Below are 18199 nucleotides of genomic sequence, written 5' to 3'. Positions count from 1 at the left end.
CTATTCCCAGGAGACGACTCCGAGTGCTTTGGAGGTCGCGACGTAGTGTCCGTCGACTTTGACGAGCCACTCGTCTGCGTGGACGCCGTCGATCGCGCAGGTCATCAGGGACTTGTCGCGCAGTCTGATAACGTAGCACGTTTCTCCACAGAAGCTGCTTTCCTCGTCGATGTCCTCGACGACGCCGACGATCCGGCCGTCGAGCGGCTTCGGAGGCTTCTTGCCGGACACGTCGGGCCTGCGAATCTCGCTCCCAACCCGCAGCCGGCCGGGCCCGAGATGGTCGCCGTCCTGATGCTTCTTGGCGGCCTGCGACAAGTGGGCCTCGGCCGTCGCTAGCTGGTTCACGTATGTGAAGTCCATGCAGCAATGATGACAGGTCTGCTGGTGGTGGGCCTTGCAGACCGTAAGTTCTAAGCCGCTCCTGGTCTTGATTTGTTCTACTTGGGGCAGCATTTCGTCTGTACCAGTTGGCGAACAAGAACTCGAAATAGTTAGCAGATCTTGCTCCGCCGCGGCGGAATCAATCAGGAATCCGATCGAAGCGGTAGTGGCCAGGCAGAAGCAACCGAACAATTGGCACATACCTACGTTGGCTCGGGGGCGTGAGGAGGGGATGAGGATCGATGTGACTTTGTTTGGCGGGGTGGCACCGAATGAGTTTGGGATTGGTTGCTCGTGGAAAGCTCCGAGTGGATCTAGTAAATATTTGTGTGCATATTTAAATACATATTTTTAGAGCGTGCTGACTACGACAGCACCCAGTCCGCCGGACGCAGAACTTGTTGACAAGATAAAGCTGTCCTTATGGCCGCGCTACCGTGGCACTCTGCAGCGAAGTGGTGCTTTCCTCCATATGCTCTCACCTTATTCCCGAATTATTCACTCACGCCAACACCATCGAAAAACGCAAACGGCCAAGGAATATGATGATTAGAGCCGGCCTAATACAACACAACTTCTATGGATACATGGGGGTGTCTTCGAATAGCACAAGCAGTGAAAGGCTGAGACAAAATCCGGAGTTTTGGAGAGACGCAGCCTCGGGGAAATATTCTATGTATATTTTGTGGGTGTGGTTTACAAGCCAGTTGCAGCCCTCTAGGGTACGAAAAACGGGCATGGATAAGAAAGGAGAATGTTTGAATGAGCGGAATGTCGATTTACTCGAACTGCCACGAGATCTGCGGCGTCGTTTCCAGCGCAGACGGCCGGAGTTCCAAAGTGCATGTTGCTGGTCAGCACCGCGAGCCTGTGGGCGAGTTCGCCAGAGAGAGAGAGAGAGTGCGAGAGAAAACGCTTACCGGTAAGACGCCCTGGTCCATGTTGCCGATGGCCTGGAAGGCTGAGGGCGAAAGATCGAGAGAGCCGAAGGCACAGCCAGGACACTGGGGAGCGGAAAGACGGGCGCGCAGTCGGTTGGGTCTTCGGGGGCATCATCATGAGCATGGCTGTGAGGCACGTACCTTGTCGGTCACCTGTGCTTGCACAGTTTTCCCAGTGGCATCGTTCTTGATGGAGACCGTCTTGTGGCACGGCGAGCCGCCCTCGTACTGTTCCGAGAAAGAGAGCGAGAGGAAAGGTCAGTATGCTTGCCAAGCCAGATGCACACACAAGAGGGGCACAAGCGAAGCGGCGACAGACCTGGGCTTGATTCATAGCCACGATGAAGTCGCTCTGCGAGTTCGTGTCGCCGCAGGCGCCGGTGCCGGGCGCGAAGTAGGTAGCCTTGCCGCTGAACCGGCGCTCGAGGTGGGATTTGCGGGTGGAGAGGGGCGTGGCCAGGGAGCTGGCGACGGAGACGAGGAGGACGACGAAGAGGCTGCAGATCATCGGGCTCATCATCTTGGCACACGGGGTTCAAGTTAAATGTATGTATTTATGTGGAGCTTGCAAGTTGGCTTGGTGGAGAGTTCTCGCGTGGTTAGGTGGTGATGGGGGTTGCTGAGGATGAGGGATGGGATGGGGAGTGTGTTCTTTCGCCGGGGAGGCTCGGCCTATTTATGTCTCTTCTCCTGCCACTCTCTTGGGAGGAGGGCCTGCTTGCATGACTTCGCCGGCATGTTTCTGGGGCGCTCGCCTTGATTGTTTTTTTCAAGCGCGAACGAACGGACTGCTACAGCTCGATGCTCTCCAAGACCCCAAGATGATGCAATATGTGTGCGTGTTTTTTCCGGCCATCGACTTTCGCCGTTATTACAAAGTGTGTTGGAGGGGGAGGGATGGACCCGCGATCACTACACGCATTACTGCTCGAGCCATCAATGGCGTGCCTACGCTCGAACGCCCTCCTCCCGAGTCCAATCTTTACCAACTTGGGGGGACCCACGCCAACCGACAGCCGGCATGAGAGGAGGCCATCGATTCGGAGCCAAGCGACCCGTTTCGACTAATGCGCGGTATCCATCACAGTCTCCCGCCCCATACACCGCTAATTAAGGCCTTAATGTGACACCGATTCCCTCGCCGCATTGCACGTCCATGATCTATCGGGCATAACAGTCCAGAGGGCCATCGCCAAGCAGCCATCATGCCGGGCTTCGTGAGTACCCCAGTCGAGCCCCCCTCCTCGGAATCAGCGGCCCATGCGCGCTCAGCAGCGCCCTCTGCACTGCCATGGCGACGATGAACGACGGCATGATCCTCCACGGAGCACGGCTGCGGGACGCGCGAAGGCAGGAAGCCGCCCGGCCCCGGCCGATCCGGGCATGCCCGGCCGGACAGCCGGCCCGCTCGGGATCCCGGCTCGGGGCACATACACATCCGGCACCCGGCCGGGTACAGATGAGCTCATGGGGCCTCCAAGAGCTAGTGCTTGTGCTCTCGGCCTCGACCCGAGTTCCGATCGCAGCCCGGTGCCAGGCAGCGGGCACGCGTGCCTTTTGGCGCTTCCCGAGCCCCGCCCGCCGGGCACGGGTATCCTCGCGTGGACCGAAGGCGGTGCCCGGCTGCACCCGGTATTCCCACCGCCGAGGAGGCTTCCCGTGACCCGTACCCGCCGGGACGGGACCGGGTGTACCCGTTGGGCCCGGGTACGGGGTTCAGTGCTAGTGCCAGGGCCGGATGACCCAGGCAAACTCATCATACGCCCCAGCCCGACGACACATCCCTAGCGCGAAGCGTGTGTCTTGAGCGAGGCGCAAGCGAGCGTGTGCCCGGCGCCCGAAACGGCCGTGGAACTACACCCAGGCCCCGGGGCTACAACACTGCCGAGGACGAGCGGCGCGGCGACGCAGCGCGGGCGTCTGGCCGAGGCCGGGGGGGGGGGGGGGGGGGCACAGCCGCCGGGGAACATGAGACTGTGGGTGCGGAATGGGAGGACGAAGGCTTGCGAATACACACACACATCTAGGTGGGATGGAGAACACGGGGTCGCGAGAGGACGACGACGACGGGGGAAGACGAGGAAGAGAGCGTGGACAACAACAGATACATAAAGAGAGAGCGAGTTGGACGGGGAATCGTACATATGTATATACGAGCTATAGACAAAGGAAGGAGGGGGGCGTTATCTGCAGATGAGGGCGAAGAAGCGCGCGGAGGGTCGTCTATGAGGGAGTGGTGGCTGGCGAGCGCGCCGAGGCTGCTCCTACGGCTTGGCGGGCCTCTTCGCGGGGGCGGGGCCGGCCTTATCCGTCCTGGCCGTCGCCATCCCGCGCTTCTCGTCGGGGGCCCGGGCGCCCCGCTTGCTCTCCCCAGTAGCGGAGGAGTCGGCGGCGGCGGGGTCGGCGGTGGAGCGGGTGCGCTCGTGGCGCGAGAGGGCCTTGAAGCCGACGCCGATCTCCTTGAACGAGCGCACCAGCTCGTCGCTGTTGGCCATGTACTTCTCCAGGATCCCCGTCTTCTTCATCTTCCTCGTGCTTCTCTCTGCAGGAGGGGAAGTGAGAAGATGGTCGGGATGCTTGGCGACCGAGCGGCGCCGTTTGGCGGCCGAGGCGCCGAGCGTGGGCTTCTTGTGGGAGAAGAGGGCGGGGTTGGGGCGGACGTCGGAGTCGGTAGCATTGACGATCGACTCGAGGTCGGACTGGTAGATCCGGGCATGCACGGGGGAGAGGGGCTTGTTGATGAACCGCTTGTTGGGCGAGAGACAGGCCGAGGAGGGGTTGATCTTGCCGGCGACGATCAGGTTGTTGTGGCTCGAACTGGTGGGGGTGATCGGGGTGATCAAGGTCTTGGAGGTCGTCGTCGCCAGCGGGGTGGGTGTGGTGGCGGACAGCATGAGCGGCGTCGGCTGTGGCCTGCGCTGGGGCGTGTGCTCTTTCCCCTCCTCGTCGTCCTGGTCCGGACGGCCGTCGGAGGAGGATGAGCAGGATCTGACGGGCGAGGGGGCCCGGGGATGGTGCTTGGGCTGCCTTGCGGGCGTCTTGGCGGCCGGGCGGGCGGCGCGGGGGGTGTCGCAGGAGAGCCGCTTGCGCTCGGAGGGAGTGTGGAGGCCGAGTTTCGAGCTGGGCCGACGGGGGGTGTCTGAGGGGGGCTCTCTGTGGGCGCGGGGCTCGGGCTCGGAGCCCGACGGGCCCTCGTCCTCGCTCGACTGGCGCGACAGGGCGGTCGACGAGGTGGGCAGTTGGAGCGAGCCGAGGGAGGCGGACTGCTTGTGGCGGATGAGCCGCTGGGGCGTGTTGTTGGTGAAGGGCTTGAGAGCCGTGCGGCGCTGGCGGGGGGCGAAGAGCTTGTGTGGGGAGAGGTCGAGCCGGTCGGAGTCCTCGCTCGACTCGCTCGGTCGTCCTTCTCCTCTTCCTCCGACTGCCTGCTGGGGGGCGTCCTCCGAGTCCGAGCGGTTCTTGAGCAGCGAGACCGGGTGGGACTTGTGGAGCGAGTATGGGGTGGGTTTGCTGGGCGAGGATGGCCGATCGACGGGGGTGGCAGTGGTGGTGGGTCGGATACGGTGGGGGTGGTGGGGGGTGGCGGGGATGAACTGGCCGGCGGTGTTGACGAGCATGCTTCGGAGGCGGGAGGCGGGGTCGGAGGAGGAGGCCTTGATGGGGGTGGGCTTGATGTTTCCCTCGGAGGAGGACTTGAGCATGGGGCTGGAGGTGCTCGTTGGTGGGGGCTGGAGACTGCTGGACTGGGAGCGGGAGATCGGCTTGCTCGTCGAGGAGGGCTGGATGGTCAGCCGGGGGGCAGGCTTGTGCGGCTTGGGAGTCTCGTGGCCGTCGGATAGGTTCCCGGAGGTGTTCGCCAGCTCGTCCTCTTCGGGCAGAGTGGGTGGGGGGAGTGAGATGGGTCGGATTCGAGAGTTTGGGCGGGATCTGCTTGAGGCTGGATATTGTGTGTTAGTGTGTGTGTGTGTGTGTGTATCTGTTTAGGGAGAGATGGATGCTCACGGTGGTGGGTGGTGATGGGGGGCAGGATGGGGTGGTTTTCTGGGCCGGGCTCCTCGTCGTCGATCCACCATGCCCAGAGTGTTTCGAGCACTTTGACGCGCAGCTCGGTCTTGAGTGCCTTCTGCTTCATGGCCTGGACGAGGATCTCGAGGCCGCCGGCGGCTTCGAAGAGCTGTGCATTGGCGGGGGCGTCGACGAAGGTGATGAGGAGCAGGTCGAGCAGTGGTATTCCGAGGGGTGCGTATGGGTGTGCGTGGAGTGCGAGTGGCAGGAAGTTGAGCAGGATCTGTGTGTGTGTGATTGGTTGTGGTTAGTTTTTCTGTTAGTTTTTTTGTGGCGGTGCTGCTTACTCTGAGGTTGTATTCGCTCCTGAACAGTTGCTGGGATGGGGGGTGGAGGTGGAGCAGTCCCTGGAGCAGGATGAATTCGGTGGCTAGTTGGCTGATGAGGTGGGGGGGTGGGGTGGTGGTGGTGGTGGTTGTGTTGCTGGTGATGGCTCGTTCGATGGCTGGGTTTTTGGCGATGAGTGCGATCGAGCTGAGCAGGATGAGCGAGGCTGTTTTTCGTTTGTTTGTTTGTGGTCAGTTCTGTGTTCTGTTGCTTGTGTTCTTCTTCTTCTTCTGCTTACTGTTGAGGTGGCTGTGGTCCTGGAGGCGGATGAACTCTCGGCCGGCCTGCTGCTGGTCTCCGCCGAGGGCTGCGCCGATGAGCAGCTGTCGGAGGCTGGCGAGTGCGGGGGCGGTGTTGGTGGTGAGCAGGAGGGTGTCGTGGGTGGTGAGCAGTTGCTGCTCCATGGTTGCTGCTGAGTTTTCTCTTCTCTTCTCTGGAAATTTAAATATTTAATATTTTATTTATTTTCCACTTGATCAACAATTTTCCATTTTATTTATGTACACAGCATCCCCCGGACCCCCTCCTTGGACAGCGGCAGCCGACTGACGCGCACCCAGATGGTCCCACCCTCACCCCCCGGGTAGATCCCCCCGAGCACCCCCGCCATCGCCTCCAGCTCCGCCTCCCCCGAAACATCAAACAGCTCCCACCAGCCCCCCGGAAGGCACAGGCCATGCTCCCGGGCAGCCACATACACCGCCAGCGTGCCCAGGTGGCTCGGCGGATAGAGCCCCGGAAGAGCCGTCAACAGCCTGCCACCCCACCCAAAACAACAACACCATCAGCCATCCATCCACACACTACAGTAAAAACACACACACACCCGTCATTCAACGCCCCCCACGCCCGCTGCGACACATCCCGGTTCTCCGTCAGATTGAGCACCTGCAGGTAGTTCACCATCGCCGAGTAGGGGTGCTGCACCTGCACATGGAACCCCAGCCTAACAACAGAAAAGAAGTCAGAGGGCGGTGGAAACAACAACAACAGCTACTGCGGAACTCACCGCTTCAGGATCTGCATCTCCGCCACCACGATCTCCGCCTTCCGATCATAGAACTTCTGCGCAAAGTAGTCCATCGGGAGATAACTGAACTGGGCCATGTCCAGAGGAGGAGCAGCCTGGGCGCCAGAAGAGAGCGCTCGCGGCTGGGCCCGTTTCTGCTGGAGGTGTCGGAGCATGCTCTGCTTGATCTCCAGCGGGAGCAACGGGTTCTGCTCCACCTTCAGCTCGGCCTCCCGGTTCGCCTCCTGCTCCGAACAGCCCCCACCACCCCCACCCGTCTGCCGGCCCGTCCACTCGACCATCGAGATCAGATAGTCGTACACATTGATGATGTCCCGGATCCGCGCCGGCTTCTCCTCCAGCTTCGAGGCGAGGAACAGCGCGCCTGCCGACACATCCTGTATAGACAAAAAACATCCTGTCAACGAACTAACAATCATAGCCACTCTCATCCATAAGCTTGCTTACCCGGATCCCGAAATGGACGAACGAGGTGACAAAAAAGAAGCGCTGGAAGAGCGTCGCGGCCGTCGCCATCACGATCTGCGGTCTACATACACAGAGAGATCAGATCAGAGAGAGGCGAGGGAATCGAGCCAGGGGAGGCGAACAGCTTGAGCAGCACCCCGGCCTGCTGGATCAACAGTCCTCCATCTAAGAAAAAAAGAACACTGGTTCAACATCGGCCCGAGAGAAGAGAACAGAGGAAACATACACAGGCGGAGCTCGCGTTCGAGCTCGGCGGGCACCCCATCGAGCGCCGACGGCGTCGGCTCATCCACACTCGCCAACGGGTTCCTGAGCGTCGACGTCATCCGATTCATCGCATCTATATGTAGATGGTTGCTGGCCGGCCGACTCCCGCGCCCGGGCGGTCTGCGGGGGGCCGGCCGGAGGAGCCCCCGCTGGGGGGGGCTCCAGCACCTGCTGCTGCTGCGGCGGCGGCGGCGGCGTACACACAAAACATCACAGCTGGAGCAGGAGCTTGAAGCCACTGAAGATGAGCTGAGCTCGGTGGCCGGACCGGAAGAAATCGGGGTATGTACTGGATTGGCCGAGTCCGCCATGCCCTCACAAAATCACCAGCAGGAGCCCCTGAAATTGCTCGCAAGCCTGTCAGTATTATTTCCGAACTGGCCATTTTACCACTTCAATTCGAAACATGGACAATCTGAGAATCAGATCCCGCGACAACTGTTTCACGTTTATCGTGGTTTTCTGTCGAACCCACTTCCTGTGGGAGCATGTTCGATAGCGGAGGAAATTCGAGGTCCACAGTTGGTACAGATGGGCAACTGGATCCATCCTCGTTCGATTGCTCAACCCCAGCAATCATCACACTTTTTACCACAAGATGCTATTCAACGCATCCAGAAACCGGTGTCTGTCTTTCTTCTTCATTCAACTGGTTGATGCCCTACAAGGAGCAGTTCCCAGCAACATCAAGGATCTAGAGGCGGCGGGCAAGTCCTTGCACTCCGCAACCGCCTCCGCCACAGCCGCCGCAACAGAGGAACATCAATATTGGATGCCACCCGCGGAGCTTCCCTTTTTGGTCCGCCATTTCTCATCAGTCCAGCTTCCTCTTGATACCGGTGCGTAAAATAACTCTAGCATTCCAAAAAATCTGCCCCAGCTCCTCCTTCCAAACAGGAACTGACACATGATGTATATGTTTTTTTTTATATCTCCAGGACATCTTATTCCAGGTAGGCCTCGAAATTGTTCACCATTCCAACATCATGGAGTACCAAGAACTTGTCTGGCTGATTTTCATGGTTTCCCGCGACGTCTCTCTGTCCAGCATTAAGCTTCCCACAAGACGCAGATACAAAAACTCGTCAGTATATCTTCGACTGTGCATATGCCGGAATACTTCACAATACCTGATCTTTTTGTTGGCCTCTTTCCGCTACTACTTTTCTCTCTTCGGCTCCCGTTTGGCTAATGTTCCCCAACAGTTGCTAATTTTTATGCCACATGTAAGCGAACTCTTTCCAGTGTACAACTCAGAGCTAGTGAATGTGATACTAGCCCCCCATTTAACTGCTTTGAGCTAATCCTTTTACAGTCGAGGTCCACTATAACAGCTTGACAGAAGACAACCCATACTACGAGATCATCAGATATACCCATCAGAGCAACATTCCAGTCCAACATCAAAATTTATTCATAGATTTTTGCTTCAAAAACATTATGGAGAGGCACAGTCACGAAATTGTGGATATGCACTTCCAGAAATGGCTTGCAGTTCTCTCGAGTGCTCTGAACGTAGCTGAAAAGAAGAAAGATTCCAAAGCACCACGCATGGCCACATCTATGTTGTGGGGCCTCTATAGCCTCAAGTTGAGGTGTAGGTTTCCAATCAGAAATGGGGCACTTCTTAGGCATGTTGATGCAGTGATTTCAAATGTGGAAAATATTAGCAAGAGCAGAAAAATTGATTCAAAATCCTATGTTCTTGAGGAAATAACGATTTCCTCCCCGAGAAGTGGGGGTGATAGGGCCGCACAGATCCATATGGATACAGTCCAGAGGGGCGGAAAAGGTGGGGAACGTGCCCCCAAACGGTTGTCAATGCATTTTGGCTCGGTCGCAAACGTTGCAATCCAGGGCCTTGAGATGAAGGTTTGGGTACGCTTTATTTAAATACGCCAAACTTGGATGTCCGAGCGATCGATGGAGATCGAGCGGGGTTGGCGATGAGATAGATAATGCTTTCAAGGGATTCATGTCGATTAATAGGACATTCTCCCCGGTGGAGCCCGTAAAAATAACCTCAGAACCCTTACGACACTTGAATCGAGTGCCCCGAGAAACCGGAACCAGGGAGTATCCGAGTCGAACATAGTGGGTGAGTGAGATGAGGGAGTTGGAGAGTTTGGGCGCGAAATACGCCAGAGGAAGATTGAGAGGACCGAGCGCAGTTTGGATGATTGCTGGCCCGAACCCAACGATAGGAATTGCTGCACCGTTGGCCCCAAAAACGGAGGTAGCGGTGCTGGAGAGGTTTGAGAAGTAGGAGCGGTCTTTGAGATAGTGTCCGGATGCCCCGCTGTCGAGTACAAGGGCGTCCTGGAAACCAGACTTTGTCCCTAGATTGGCCTTTGGGAGTAGCTTGGTCATCCGGTCAATTGCCGCTTGGTGATAGGCAATGGCCTTGTCCTTGTGCAGATGGAAACACTCGGACTCGGGATGGGCGGCGTCGGGATTGTGCTTTCCCCCAGTGCACTGGACTTTCTTCTTCTTCTTGGAGGCCTCACTCGATTGCTGTTGTTGAGTGACAGCCAGAGCGGTAGCTGCCGAGATGAGTTCAAGTTCTGAGTCCTTATTTCGGCGAACCTCCATTTCCAGAGCGCTAAGGAAAGGTTCCATCTCAATGACCTCGTCTTCCTTAAACTCCTTAAACTGGAGCGTTCGAAAGGTGCTGAAGGACGGCGGAAGCTTTCGTAACACAAAAACTACGGCCATTGCGGTGAGACCATCCTTTCCAAACTTCTTGGCCCCGATTTCACAGAGATGTCGATAAGCGTGTCTGATCTCGGATATTGACTTGTCCATGTCCGATTCATCGAAGTGTATATCGAAATACTTGTCCATGGCGCTGGCGGCGTTTTCCATAGTCTTGGCCATGAAATGAGCTTCAATGGCGTCCCACAGCTTCTTAGCATCATAGTCAGTGAAGCTGGTGACGAAACGTTCCAGGTTGGCAGTCGTCATATGCATCCAAATGAAGTTAGTTGTCATTTTGTTGTGGAGCTGATAGTCGGTCTTCTTCTTCATCTCATCGGTTTGTTCGAGCAGAATATAGTCATCTAGACCCTTATAACCGAGAGTGGTGATGATCGCCCAACGCCAACTTGTGAAGTTGTCTTTATCAAGCTTGTCAGTGACAAGCTTGATGTTCGAGGTGTCAATAGAGCTCATGATTGGGAGAGATGGCTGAGAGAGTGGTTTGAGGGAGGATGACGAAGACGGGATTAGGAGATTGCTGATTTTGGATTCGGATTCAGAATCGGCGGATTTAAACGATTGGCGACTGGATGCAAGAGGAGTTTTCTCTTCCGACTCAGAGGAAGAGTCCGCCAGACGGGTGTTGAACGGATCCTGAACAACGGGATTGAAGTCTTTGTTGTCGGAGTCCGCCACGGTGCAAAGTGAGATAGTTCTCTATTCGTTATCGTTTGGATTTCCTACGGACCTAAGAGCTCTTTATGCTGGGCTCATAACCTGTGAAACTCCATAAAATATTATGTGTCCTATGGGAGTTGAACCCATGTCTCTTATATCCATGTTAAGTGTACTAACCACTGTACTAAGGACGCTTGGATATGAATAGCTGCAGGTGGGTCAATGAACATCCACTGGTGTCACATGAAGATCCCTAATTGAGGGGAAGACCCGTAAATGACAGGTCATGAATGAGTGACACCAGCAGGTATGATAAAGCTAAGAGTAGCAGAACCACAACCTGACAATATCAGCACACTCACGGCACTTTTTTTTTTCACAAACCCACTCTTTCGCACATTAGCAATCCTTGATCCAAAAAACGGATTCGGAGACGAGATAGGTTTGTAGAATGAGTTCTCGTTGATACCAATCCTCACCCGAACACATTGATATTGAATTCTGGCCATCATTGGACCATTACTCCCCAGGCACCTTGGACACCTTCAAGAAAATTTTCGAAAACGATTCCCAAATTATCAGAGCAATTGCCCCAATCCTGAAAGATACTCTCGACCCCCTGTCCCCGATCATGCAAGATAGTATTGAAGCCCTCACAGCCCTTTTGGACAATTTCTGCTTTTCATCGGCTCACAAGCGGGTGACAAGTCTGGCTGTCTTTTGGTACATTTCAGACCAAATTAAGGAGAACGAATTTCTCGCAAAAAAGCTGAATGCTATCTGTAATCGCATTTTTCTCCTACCTCATGAGATAAGTCTATTTTTTTACATGCATGGAACACCATTTGTGCCTGCCAAGAATAAAGCGGTAGCTGCACAACACGCCAAACGGCGCCGAGGACAAACAGACTATGTTGCACAGCAGCGTAAGTTGCACCCCTCCAAACACTCCAAGCCACAGAAGCAGTCGCTAAATCCGACGTGTCTCATCTCCCTAGCAGCAGGTAATGCGAGCAGCAAGATCTCGAGGGCACAATCCCCAAGAATATCCAGCAGCCCTGACAGCCTATCATCTCGTATTGGTCCCAAGACCGACGAGTAAGCTTTCAGTCAAACTCACTCATCAAGTGTTCAGGCAACAGTTTGCTGACTCAAGCGTTGCTCATCCCCAGTTCCCACGTCACCGTGGACAAATCTCCAATCCAATAGACCCAACACCGTGAGCACGAGTGTGCTGAACCCAAGAGGTAATCTACCTCCACTAGTCGTACAGTGGATCAATCTTCAGTATGCTGACGCAGGCCACCAATCTCTTATCAGAAGAAACAGCCTTATCTGTTCTCTCATTCATAGCCGATCCCTTTTTGTTCTTTTTTCTCACGTTTAGGCTTCCCCCGACTTTCAATCCCTGTATAAAGCTCAGAAGCGTAGCAAATTTGCCTGCTCTTGGGTAATTGCCATTTCATTTTAAACAGAATCAAGATCATCACAGATTATAGTTTTCAGTTTCACATCTAACATGAAATATATTTATCAGTTGTCTAAAATTTTACACCACCGCACTCCTGTCGTAGAGAAAATTAGACTTTCAGCCAGTCTATCTCTCTCCCCACAACCAATTTAGCTCAATTTCTTTATCCAGCAACTTATGGGTTGCACTTTTTCACTTTTGGAGCAACTGCTGTTGAATCCAAATGTCAGATCTCAGCCAAAAATAAAGGTACATGGTTGCCGTACAAAAAAACTAATGGTTTATTTTGTATTGAAATTGGTTGCATTTATGTTTATGCTGGGATCACAAGCCAGCAACCAATCTATTTCTGAAGCTGGGAATGATGTGAACAATTAGACCTGGCCAGCAATACCCATTGGAGTGAGCGGCGGGCGCAGGTGTCCAGATTGAGGGGAAATTCAGACATGCTACCCAAAGGCATCATGCAGTTTTTGACAGATGTGTTGGTTTTATTGATGGTACAATCTTTCTGTTCCTGGCAGCACCCTCAAAACAAACAAATAATAGGGTGATTCAAATTTGACCATGCATGACTTGCATGCAATTTTGCAAGTTGGTGCTCAAGGTTTTCTTGAAAACCAAAATTCAAAAATCATTCAAGCAGGTTTGGGGGGTGTGGTAAAATGTGACTTGCATGCACTTTTGAAACTCAGTGTTCAAGAATGAACTTGAACACCAACTTGAAAAAGTGAATGCAAGTTACCTCTGGCCAACTTTGAAACCCCCTAATCTTCATGGTCCATGGCTGGTGTGGAATTTCACATGATCAACATGTATACAAAAACTCAAAGGTGAAAAATAGGGAATTCACTAATACCAACTCATCAGGAAGCAGTGGATGTAATTCTATGTGTTCTTGGTCAGCTGTATACTCATCCAGTGAGTGTCAACATCATCTGTCCAGCATTCATGGCTGCTTTGCCATCTGATTGTCAGGCCTGCCTCCCAAGTGGCGTTGATGTGGCAAGGCAGGTAGAGCCCCCTCTGGAACAATTTGGTGAGGTCTCCAGCACTTGCGCTGCTGCTGTGGCGGCGAATTCCCGCATCCCGCTTCTCTGGCTGAAAAGCACAACATCATGGCCACCGGTACAGTCAGCTCTGTGTTAACTGTTGAGTTTCAGGAAGCACCAATGAGATACAAAAGAGGAGCAATGATTGAGCTCAAGGAAGGGGCAGCAAGGGTGGCAATCTCACCAGATGTGGCTCAGGTGGGCGCGGAGAAAAAAGGAGATTGATTTCTTGTACAGGGCTAACTATAAGTAGAATGTACAAGCATCAATATGTGGTTGAGAATAATAATGAATAAAATGATAATGAATTGGAAACCTCTTGAACTCATTGTGACATGTCAAAATTTACATTGACATCCCCATCAGAGAAGCGCACAATCTAGAGGATAAGCAGTAAACTGAAAAGCTCATACTCTATTCTAATCAGGGATCAATGACTACAACATAGTAAGAGAGAGAGGAGCATGACCATGAATAAAATACAGGCCACATAGAGAGGTGGCAGCATAAGTGTTGGATAACTTTGATCTGAAAACAAACCCATAGAGGAGGATAAAAAGGGTGGAATGGTGGGAGGAGAAAATGTAACAGAAATTCAACATTAACCCATAGCTCCTGGTGGACATGAATTTCTACGGGTTATTGGAGAGCATGGGTTAAGTTAGAGGCTCTCTAATAACCCATGAATCACAGGTTAAGGAAATTCACTCTGTTAACCCATGTTTTCATTGGTTTAAAGAGGGGCTGGTGCTGTGGAAAAAACTCTTTTCTAAACCATAATTCCACGGGCTGTATTAAGAGATGAATCAAACTGTAGGCTGTTTCTATTGCCATTAATCAAATGAATGAACAAATAAAAAGTGGTAAATCAAGAAAATTCTTAAAGAAAGCTGTTATTTTGGTTTGATGTGATTTGTGTAACACATGATCTAGAAATCTGCTGGAATAAGATTTAAGGCATCAATAGAGGTTGGGATCAAAAACATTGGTATCTTCAGATTCAAAGTGAGTAGAGATGAGAGAGATCACATGGAACACTTGTGACAAGGTCAGCTTTGGTGCTCCAGTTTCTGGTGGTTATTCATTGACATTGGATGATTGGTCTGCTTCTTTGACTGATTTTTGATGGTAGATCAAGTTGAATGTTTTCAATTGAGCTGGAGCATGTAAGATCATCTGGTCTAGAGTAGATTTGTTGAAAGACACCATATTGTGATTCCAGAAATGCTTGGACAGATTTTTGAGCTGTGAACTCAAAATCATGGAATCCTGACATTTGAGTTCAGGCTTTCAGCCTTCCTGCTGGGCAACAATACGGGTCTGACATGCCAAGTTTGCAGCTGTGTTGGTCAGAAAACCAAAAATTTACCGGTGCTGTGGCTAAAAGGCCATAACTTTAGCCCCCTGAAAATCTTGAATCGTTCAAGCTTAAGCAGAATCACAATATTGCCCTGCCAGAAAAGGTGTTTTGGGCTGGTTGGCTCTTCCATTATGGAAAGGTCGGGAGGAACAGTGTTTGTAAGGAAGACCAAATGCCCACCACCCTTCAGTGAGGTTACAGAAAAACCCATGATTTCCCAGGTTTTCCCACCAAAATGGTATGGGCTAAGGTGCAATGGAGAGTTATGGGTTTTGGCACTTTTTTTGTCCACCGACTCGGTCTTTTGCCATGGGTTACGAGAGTATGGGTTAATAGAGGTATGGTAGTCAGATCCCAAGATTTTCGAAACCACTACAGGAAGTAACCCTTCGACTGTCTCCACTGGAGAACATACCAAAAAGCCGTCTAAACCCACCCAAGATTCCTGCGCCGACCGGTTCCACGAATCCGTCGAGGCTTCAAGGACCAGACAGATTGCGCGGAGAGATGGCGGTGAAGCAGAAGCATTATGCGGTCCGGGTCGGCAGAGAAGGCGCCAAGATCTACGACAACTGGAAAGACACCGAGCGCGCCGTCAGGAACTTCCCCTATGCCCAACACAAGAGCTTCCCCTCGCGCGAGCAGGCGCAGAAATATCTCGACGACCATGTCCCGCTGAAGCTCTCGGAAACGCAGATCCTCAAGCGGGTCTATGACCGTGGTTGAGTAACACACCTTTTGTTCTTGGCACCCGTCTGCAGAGAAAAATTAACTTTTTTTGGGGGGGTATTTTTGTTGGAATAATGCACGGGGCAGCGATGGATGGCGACACGAGTGACGCCCTGCCGCCGAAGAAGAAGATCATGCTATCGCCCTCAGAGCCGCCGTCTGTCGGCTCCGAGCCGCCGCCGTCCTTCGACGACCCGCGCTTCACGCCCGGCGGCAACTTCTTCTCGCCCTCGCCGGCCCCCGAGCCGTCGTCGGTTGTCGACAACAAACCACGCATCTCCACTCGACCCGCCCGGCCCCACCAGCATCCCGTCGACCCGGACTTCTCGGGATTGTCTGTTGACCAGGCCCGGGTCTTCCGGACGGTGATCGCTGGCGGATCCGTCTTCTTCACCGGCTCTGCGGGTCAGTTCTCCCCCCCACAACCCCATATTTTTTTGGTGATGCTGAAGGGGGGATAATGAGTCAGGAACGGGAAAGTCCCATCTCCTAAAACAGATGATCCGCCACATCCGGAACAACACGATGAGAGACGTCCATGTGACCGCCTCGACCGGCATCGCGGCCTCGTTGATCAAAGGCACCACCCTGCATTCTTTCGCCGGCCTCGGCCTCGCTAACGAGAAGGTGGAAAACTTGTACTATAAGATCATGAAGAATGAGTACGCTCGCAAACGGTGGAACGCGGTGGATGTGTTGATTATCGATGAAGGTCTGTCTCTCATCAAAACCTAGCTTACCAGGCTGCTCATTCTTTTTCCTGCCAGTTTCGATGATCGACGGGGACTATTTCGACGTGAGTAGTGCTACCCGCGGGGCTGATCATTCCAAGCACAAAAGAAACTGACGAGCAGAAATGGATTTTTTTACTCAGAAACTGAACCAGCTCGCCAAGCGGGTGCGCGACACGACGGAGCCGTTCGGCGGCATCCAGCTCATCCTCACCGGCGACTTCTTCCAACTGCCCCCAATCACCAGGCCGGGTCGAGATGCAAAGCGGGTGCCGTACCTCTTCGAATCCGAGTCCTGGGACGAATGTGTGACCCAGACCATCGTCCTCAAACACGTCTTTCGTCAATCCGACCAAGGTCTGCCTCCTCCTCCTCCTCCTTTCCCTCTTCATATCATCTCGCAAAATACTCACGACCATTAATTGTGCACAGTTTTCGTCGACCTTCTGAATGAGATCCGGATGGGCACCGTGTCGCCCCGGACGAGCGAGATCATGGCCTCGCTGACTAAACCAGTGAAATACGAGGACGACATCCTTCCTACCGAACTGTCAGTCCCACTCTCCGTCCCATTTCTTTGCCTCCACTTTACAGACATGGGGTCGATGGGACTTGACATTAGAATGCCCTGTGTCGATCGACATCTTTCAGCTATCCGAGAAAGCATGACGTCACTCTGGCCAATCAGGAACATTTGAAGAGCCTCAGGTCGCCCGAAGTTCTCTTCACGGCTGAGGACGTTCGGACGTCTAAATGCCAGATCAGCGACTCCGAACTCTCGCGACATCTGGACAAAGTTCAGTGCATCCGACAACCAACCTGCCTTCTCTCCTACCCAAGATTCTTACTTTGTTGGATGTGTGTATTTTCTTATGGTAAAGAATACCCTAGCTCCCTATCAATCAGTCTTGAAGGTGGGCGCACAGGTCATGTTGATCAAAAATCTCAGAGACTATAAGCTGGTGAATGGGTCCGTCGGTGTCGTCACTGGCTTCTACGCGGATGGGGGAGCAGAAGACGCCGCACATGGCGAGAAAGCAGGGCCGAACAGACTGACAAATACGCGCCCATTCAAGTGTGTATCTCCCACCACTCTCTATTTTTGTTTCTCTTTGGGCTTTGGGGTATCTTAATTGATCGCCTCTGGCTTCTTTAGTAACAATCAAAGCAAGGAGAAGCTGTGGCCCAAAGTCCGATTCACCACCGGCCAGACCGTCCTTCTGAGACCGTCCGAGTTCGAGTACGAGAACTCTCAGGGAGAAGTCATCGGTTCGCGGTTACAGGTCCCCTTGATTTTGGCTTGGGCGTTCGTCTCCCGTCCATTTCTTCCTGAATAATTTCTTGACAACTTGAGGTTCAACGCTTTTGCATCGTTCCGACTCTATTGCGCGGTGTGTTTTTTCCAGATTGAGTATCCATAAATCTCAGGGCCAATCGCTGGATCGCGTAAAGATCGACCTCCAACGTGCTTTCGGTGCGTTTGCCTTCCCTCTGCGGGCCCCTCTATTTCTTCACCCCAATACACCTCTCAACATGTGGATCCATTTGAAAATTGACCTGTCTTTTGATTCCTTGGATCTGAATCCTCATCTTTAACAGAGGCAGTAAGTTACTATTGATGTTTGCTGTTATGAGACGGTCCAGACTTCCCTTCGGCCTTATATATTGTTCATCTGTCGGGTCAACTGATCACGATCATGGTTTTTTTTGTTCTTCCAACTATCATAGGGACAGGTCTATGTAGCGTTATCACGGGCGACAAGTTTGAATCGGATCCAAGTTCTCGGCTTCACCGCTTCAAAGTCTGTCTATTATTTTTTATAGACACTTTAGGTGGAATGTTGATTTCCATTTATTACCGTTTTTCTTCCCGATATTTTTATCAACAAAAAAAAGAGTGATGGCTAATAAGGTTGTCGTCGAATGGGCGAAGAAATCCCTCTTGAATTAATCAGTTCTTTCACATAGATTTCCATCCAATGCCTATCTCTGATCTTCGTCC

General features: G+C 53.1%; 4 protein-coding genes across 4 annotated transcripts; 2 read left to right on the top strand and 2 right to left on the bottom strand.

Annotated features, from left to right (window-relative positions):
• PtA15_4A77 (uncharacterized protein) lies at window positions 1-1845 on the bottom strand (the record flags this gene model as incomplete). Its single annotated transcript, XM_053168698.1, has 6 exons — window positions 1-461; window positions 588-698; window positions 1168-1252; window positions 1305-1388; window positions 1467-1553; window positions 1645-1845. The coding sequence occupies 6 exons, from the start codon at window positions 1843-1845 to the stop codon at window positions 1-3; spliced, it is 1029 nt and encodes a 342-aa protein (XP_053019184.1).
• A 771-nt stretch (window positions 1846-2616) lies between these two features.
• Window positions 2617-3113, top strand: PtA15_4A76 (uncharacterized protein; the record flags this gene model as incomplete). Its single annotated transcript, XM_053168687.1, has 2 exons — window positions 2617-2675; window positions 2813-3113. The coding sequence occupies 2 exons, from the start codon at window positions 2617-2619 to the stop codon at window positions 3111-3113; spliced, it is 360 nt and encodes a 119-aa protein (XP_053019183.1).
• A 476-nt stretch (window positions 3114-3589) lies between these two features.
• PtA15_4A75 (uncharacterized protein) lies at window positions 3590-7547 on the bottom strand (the record flags this gene model as incomplete). Its single annotated transcript, XM_053168676.1, has 11 exons — window positions 3590-4832; window positions 5016-5259; window positions 5325-5610; window positions 5675-5765; window positions 5988-6147; window positions 6261-6469; window positions 6541-6660; window positions 6724-7121; window positions 7192-7273; window positions 7335-7377; window positions 7439-7547. 11 exons carry the CDS (start codon window positions 7545-7547, stop codon window positions 3590-3592), a joined length of 2985 nt encoding a protein of 994 aa, XP_053019182.1.
• A 530-nt stretch (window positions 7548-8077) lies between these two features.
• Window positions 8078-18148, top strand: PtA15_4A74 (uncharacterized protein; the record flags this gene model as incomplete). The annotated part of the gene is made up of 18 exons (XM_053168665.1): window positions 8078-8318; window positions 8418-8432; window positions 8528-8563; window positions 8685-8705; window positions 8795-9068; window positions 15097-15458; window positions 15554-15871; window positions 15936-16178; window positions 16234-16262; window positions 16341-16554; window positions 16630-16747; window positions 16849-16993; window positions 17079-17272; window positions 17354-17503; window positions 17604-17671; window positions 17842-17864; window positions 17926-17999; window positions 18094-18148. 18 exons carry the CDS (start codon window positions 8078-8080, stop codon window positions 18146-18148), a joined length of 2580 nt encoding a protein of 859 aa, XP_053019181.1.
• Between the last annotated feature and the right edge of the window lie 51 nt (window positions 18149-18199).

This window comes from Puccinia triticina, chromosome 4A (genome assembly GCF_026914185.1).
Source record: "Puccinia triticina chromosome 4A, complete sequence".
Classification (NCBI taxonomy): domain Eukaryota; kingdom Fungi; phylum Basidiomycota; class Pucciniomycetes; order Pucciniales; family Pucciniaceae; genus Puccinia; species Puccinia triticina.
This window is presented reverse-complemented; position numbering and strand designations above follow the sequence as displayed.